Raw genomic sequence first — 6,000 nt, 5'->3', positions numbered from 1 at the left:
GATTCTTCAACATTCCATTTCCATAGTCAAAATGTCCTCAAACTTAGTTTTGAAGTCTGTGTGAAGTGCATTTAAATGTTGAACGTTATTATTACCCTGGACGTTTTTCAAACACAGGGGAACTAGGAAAATTCGAGGCTTCCAATGTGCAATGTTTTGCTTGAATATATTAATTCTGACGAGACTCTATTTATATACCTCAATTAACAACTTTACGAAATATAAAAATAAAAATATCAAATAAGTAATTTCTCAGTCTATTATATTTGTGTTAGGTCTATTGTGTTATTTACGGAACTCCTAAATGTTGACTTGAGGTAAATGGGGGTCCGCTCGTATGTACCCCAATTTGAATCTCGTGGATCTCCCCAAATTTTTTTCTCGCTGACATAAACCCCCAACAAGCCGATATCGACTCCTGGGGGTCCATATAGACCACTTTGGGAACCTCTGACCTACCTACTACCTAGCCGACTACTGGTTTTGACAACATTTTTTGGGGCGTCAACATCTTACTTGCGCCAGACGCCGCGATGTTTCAGGGCTGGCCCTGAATGCACGTATCCAGACGTATTAATGCGGCATGCTCCTATTATGAGGTAGATAGGTACTTTTAAAAAATTGAACAGTCCTGACATTGCTGATTGATGTTCGTGAGTATTTGTGTTCAATTCGTAATTACACAGTTACATAGTCCAGTCGCGAGTTAAATCAGTTAAGTACATGATAAAGTTGTCAGTGACGGGAGAGCGATCACAACGCTCGTGTCGAGGACGTTTTATTTTATTGCGTCGTTTTTTTAAACCATTATTTCAAAATTAACATCGATACTCATTTAGGCAAGATGAAATTTTTATTTTCAAAATGTGTTAAATTTTGTTGATTATCGAGTGTATATATTGATTGTTTGTGTAGTTTTTAATTAGAATGAGGTTTGTGATTTGAACAACCAGGTGTGACTAATAATTATTACAAAAACAAAATCTCAAAACTATGCGGGAGCAACTGAGATAAATAGCATCGAAACGACCATGACCCCGATATTTTATGACCGATTCGTTCTTTAATCGTGTATCTCGCAATGATTCTCTTCGATGACAATTTAAAAAAATATTATAATTTCGGGAAGGATGTCTAATGTTCTATCAGATAATTAGTGGACAGTGTGCAGTCTGTGCTGACCTTAATGAAAACAACCCATAATAATAATAATTTATAAATGAGATAAAAAGAATTTGGCATTCTCAGACTATAAAAATATTACCATTCGTTATTTTGGCTACTGGCATTATAACTAGCTCTCTCATTAAAAATTTAGGCGTATTAGATCTATCTAAAAATTTATACATGAAAATGCAAAAATCAGTCATTTTAAATACATGTAGGATAACGAAATGTATTTTTTTATATATTTATGTTGAGGGATCAGTAGGATTTATAGGCCCTGTTAGAAGTTCTACCGAGCCGAACCCTCTGATATGAAAATATCTGGAATCGGTGAATTATTTTCCCATTTGATCTCTGGTGAGTTGACATGTTGTTCTTGTATTGTTTTGTGTTTATTTTGCTTATACTTGCATAATGTTGATTGACTAGATTCACTAGATGATCATTTGTGGAAAAGTGTGTGGAAGGGTTTATTCTTTCCTATGGGGAAGATTTAAACCGGACACAAAATCGGATAATAAAAAATAAAAAAAATAAATCACAAAGCACTCTCTTTACGGTGAATTGCCATACACAAAAAAATAATGTTTGGGTAATATGATTTGAGATTTGAATGGCCAAGAGTAATAACATCTGCTCTGATGAAGAAAACGACATAAACCCAAAAATTCTTCACGATAAAAAGAAGTTTTTTGATTAAAATGTGTGTTTTTTCTATAATTATGTGACAATCGTTCAAATTTGACAATAGTTCTACTTGACAAACGTTCTACTTTGACAAATTGACACATTTGTAGTGAGATATTAAATTAGCCATACAATAAAATCATACCTTATCTTGAAACTAAACATACCATAACTTTGGTCATAGAGAAATGTATAGGCGAATTTAAACCAGAGGTCCCCAAACTTTTTTGTCCCCTTGATTTGGGTATACCACCTGCTTTCCTATTATTGATTTTTTATAAATTCGTCAAATTTAATTTTATTTTTGAAGCGGACACTTTGATATGATTTACTTTAGAGTGGACAATTTTAAGGCCCCGTGGTAAGCGCTCAAAGATGGTTGTTAGAGGGAGCGCGCTCATATTTAAAAAAAAAAACTATAATAATTAAGCGCAAATGGTGAAAATATTTAATAAAACACGACTCGTTTGAAATAGAGCCAAAATTAATCGTAAAATGCTTTAGTTGCATTTAAAGATACACTATGATTTTTTTACATGCCTATAACATATTAAATAACAGATTTAGTCTGTAATGATCAGAAAAAGGGTGTATTTAATAATTTTCGCTGCTTTTTTTTCTATCGAGGGAATTTCATATAATTAACGTTCCAGCATAACAAAGAAACTTGTTATAAATCGATAGAAATTGGGTATGCAACCCCTTATCAGTGTAGAAGAATCATGCCCATTCACGGTACAAAGCATTGTAATTACAATGTCAACCTTGAACGTTCATTTTGCCTTAGGATAATATTACCTGTACTAGGTTTGTTTAAAACAAAAATTTTAATTGTCACTTTATAAAGAGACTGATAAAGTGCCTCATATCTTATAAACCACAGAAGTGAGATAAAACAAATAGTATTTCTTTTACATTATATCCACATTAGGCTCTGAGAAAAAAAAATCCCTCAGGGCCATATTTGGGGATGCTATGTGGAGGGTCATTTTATGGAAAGGATGTTCTGGGAAGGAAAAAAGGTTTGAGGGGTGGGTAGGAATGGGTCGAGAGAGTCCGGCTGGAGAGGTCAAAAGGTTTCCCTCAACCAATCTCTCCCGATTCGGCCCGCTATGCAGTAGGTGGGAAAATGTATCCGCCGCCAAGACAAACCTCACTCCAAAAACCCGGACACCCCTGCTAAGTCATACAAACCACTTAGGGTGACCCATGGTATTGTGCATTTAGCAATTTATTTATTTATTATCACCTATTTGGGCTTTACCATTTTAACATATAACATGCATAATAGGTGCATAATAAAACAAAAATAATATAAAATGGTAATACGTAATAGTTTCATCTTTTTTTCCTCCTTCATATAATCCGAGCCTCTTTAAGACCCGGATTAATAAATACTTTCCTACAGCCCCTAAAATATTGAATTAAAAAACAAATATAAAATAATACAGTGATAATAGTGCAAATATTTGCAGTAACAAATATCAAGAATAACACATAATGTTATCAATATCGCCGTGGTATCGATATAGCACCTTCTGACCATATACCCGTTCTACTTGGTACACGGAAGTCAATCAACCAAAGAACTTCAGGGGAGTATTTTGTGGAGAATTTTATAATGAAAGAATAAGTCGGAACATATTCGCTTTCACTTGCAACAGTTATAATTGATGTTTTCTAGGAATTCCTAACCTTTAATTATTTTGTCTTAAAAACCTTATCCCAAGTTACAAACAATTATCAGTGGACTTAGCTCAATATAAAATTACGATAATTGATAAGTGCAAATAGGTACCTACAGAATAAATACGAAAAATCATGATAACTCTATCTTATTAACAAAAAATGGTTTATCAAACCGACGAAATGAATTCAATTTGTTTATTTTTCGATTCACAGAAACTAATAAAAGTTTTTTTTAATATACCTAATCTATTATCATTCTGAAAATATTTTTCACATATTTTATTTTATCATAATCGGAGATGCCATAGTCTAAAGGCTCCAGACGGTTGGGAGCAGTTGGGACTCTTGTGGGGTATTCACATTAAATATTCACCTCAAGGGCCCTAAATAGTATACAATGGTGCTAAGCAACGATGCCATCCTGTATCTATGTATGTTATTTTTTTCCGACTCCAAACCATTTCACAAAAGGTTTTAATTTTATTTTTTAATTATAATTTACTATAATTAAAGAAATATAAATATTTAGCTTTCTAACTAAATATAAACTACATAACATTAACACACATAACAATAATAATATTTTTAATTGGCAAGATTTAACTCGAACTAAATGCAATCTAGACAGAGTCTTAGATTAACATATTTATCCTATTTTTATTTTTGATGTGGAATATCTATCGAAATGAAAATAATGCTGTTAGTTCTTATTTGAAGTATGATACAGTCAAATATTACCAAATGAGATAGGGTTCCATTAGCTCAGTTGGTAGAGCAAAGGTTCAAGACCGTATCTTTTTCTGATTTTTCAAATATTTGTTTAAGAATCGATAATATTGTCTTCAATAATCAGGGCCGAATTGCCAAGTTGCCGATAAAACCTAACACCTAACAGTCCAAACACATCTCCGTTGAGATTATTTCTCATAAAAATGGCGCTACATAAAAATAGAAATCTTCAGAATATTATTGATTACAGTGATAACCTAAATAGGCGTCTACTGATTTTGTCAAAGGGGCGTCAACATTGAACTGGCGCCAGGCGTCGTTTGGCTCAGAACCGGTCCTGGTTCAATGATTTAATATTACAATCTGTGGTTTTCCTTAAGTTATTCCACCATTAAAATATTATTATTCTCGTAAGTGGTGGAATTAATACCATCGGTTTTTATTTACTATTTTTAAGTCTGCAATATGAATATATATATATTTTTTTGTAATTTTGTTCCTTAATCTTCTGGATTGCCAAGTTAGTAGTTCTTGAGTTATAGAATCGCCACATACGAATTCAAAAACATTTACAAACTTTTTTTATATTAGAGATATGTAAATAATCAGTGGAATTTCAGGCATACCTAAGCTAGACGAGAAAGTTTGGCATTCAGAAGGTTAAATACGATTTCAATTTGTACAATTATCTATTATGTAATGTTTTACATGAAATTTTTAGGGTTTACATGAAGCGAGATCATGAATATGTCTGAATATTTGGTGGAACCCTTTCTAATCGCTGGATTATTGGGTGTAATTTCGTTCGTATTCCTCGCTCTGAGTTCTCCAGGAAAGAAGAAGGATGGATTCTACTCAGTTCCAGGTACTAATACAGGGTGTATCGGCACTAACCCGACAAACTTTAACCAGCTATTCCTTAGCACATTTGGAGTAAAAAATGTTATCGGCACTTTGCTGTCCGGTAGCATTTTTTTTTCAATTAAAAACAAAAAAAATAAAAATTTCCACTCTACATCATTGTCATTGGTATTGCTTTTCGTGTTCAACAGCTATTATAAGCAAGTATGTCGAAAAGCGTCTTCGCTCTTTCGCACACACGAAATAATAATAGTTAAAAATGAGACGAATGGTGCCGTGCCATTTCGTTGTGATTGTAAAAGTGCGCCAATAGAACAATAGTACAATAGTAATAATAATAATACAATACACGTGCATTATTCAACGGAATTCGAATAAAATATTGCCAGATGGGTTTTCAAACTTTGACAAAGGTTAAAACAGTGGTGACATGTGTTGAAAATATGAATAATAAATTTTTTATTAAAAAAAAACGTTACCGGACAGCAAAGTGCACATAAGATTTTTTACTCCAAATATGCTAAGGAAAAGCTGGTTAAAGTTTGTCGGGTACGTGCCGATACACCATATATAAAAAAAATAAGTGTTACACTTGTATAAATTACATTTATACAAGTATTTATTGCATTGACGAAGTAAAAACTCGTGAACTGTGCTCTTCATGCTCTACTCAGGACAGTGGCAATTCAACACTCTTGTGAGAAGTTATATAAAGTGAAAAAATAATAAAAAAGGTTTTTGTACCTTATCTAACGTAATCTAATTAACCTAACACTTATCATGACTATATCACTTTTAAAGAGTGTGTTTAAGTGTGTTGTCTGTCCTGTCCTGAGTTGCCCGGTTACCATTAGCTCAGCTATTTCT

The 6,000-nt window shown here is 32.9% G+C and overlaps 1 protein-coding gene across 1 annotated transcript in view; it reads left to right on the top strand.

Moving 5' to 3' along the window:
- Positions 1–738: 738 nt before the first annotated feature.
- LOC149425192 (uncharacterized) overlaps positions 739–6,000 on the top strand; it is a 30,285-nt gene continuing 25,023 nt past the window's right edge. The window contains exons 1-2 of the mRNA XM_089651005.1: positions 739–839; positions 4,994–5,137. Coding sequence (XP_089507131.1) covers positions 5,014–5,137 — 124 coding nt within the window. The 5' untranslated portion in view covers positions 739–839; positions 4,994–5,013. The remainder of the gene's footprint in view (positions 840–4,993; positions 5,138–6,000) is intronic.

This window comes from Hesperophylax consimilis, chromosome 3 (genome assembly GCF_061612785.1).
Source record: "Hesperophylax consimilis isolate HC1 chromosome 3, BYU_Hcon_1.0, whole genome shotgun sequence".
In the NCBI taxonomy this organism is placed as follows: Eukaryota; Metazoa; Arthropoda; class Insecta; order Trichoptera; family Limnephilidae; genus Hesperophylax; species Hesperophylax consimilis.
Note: the sequence above shows the minus strand (reverse complement) of the source record. Positions and strands in the feature narration are given on the sequence as shown.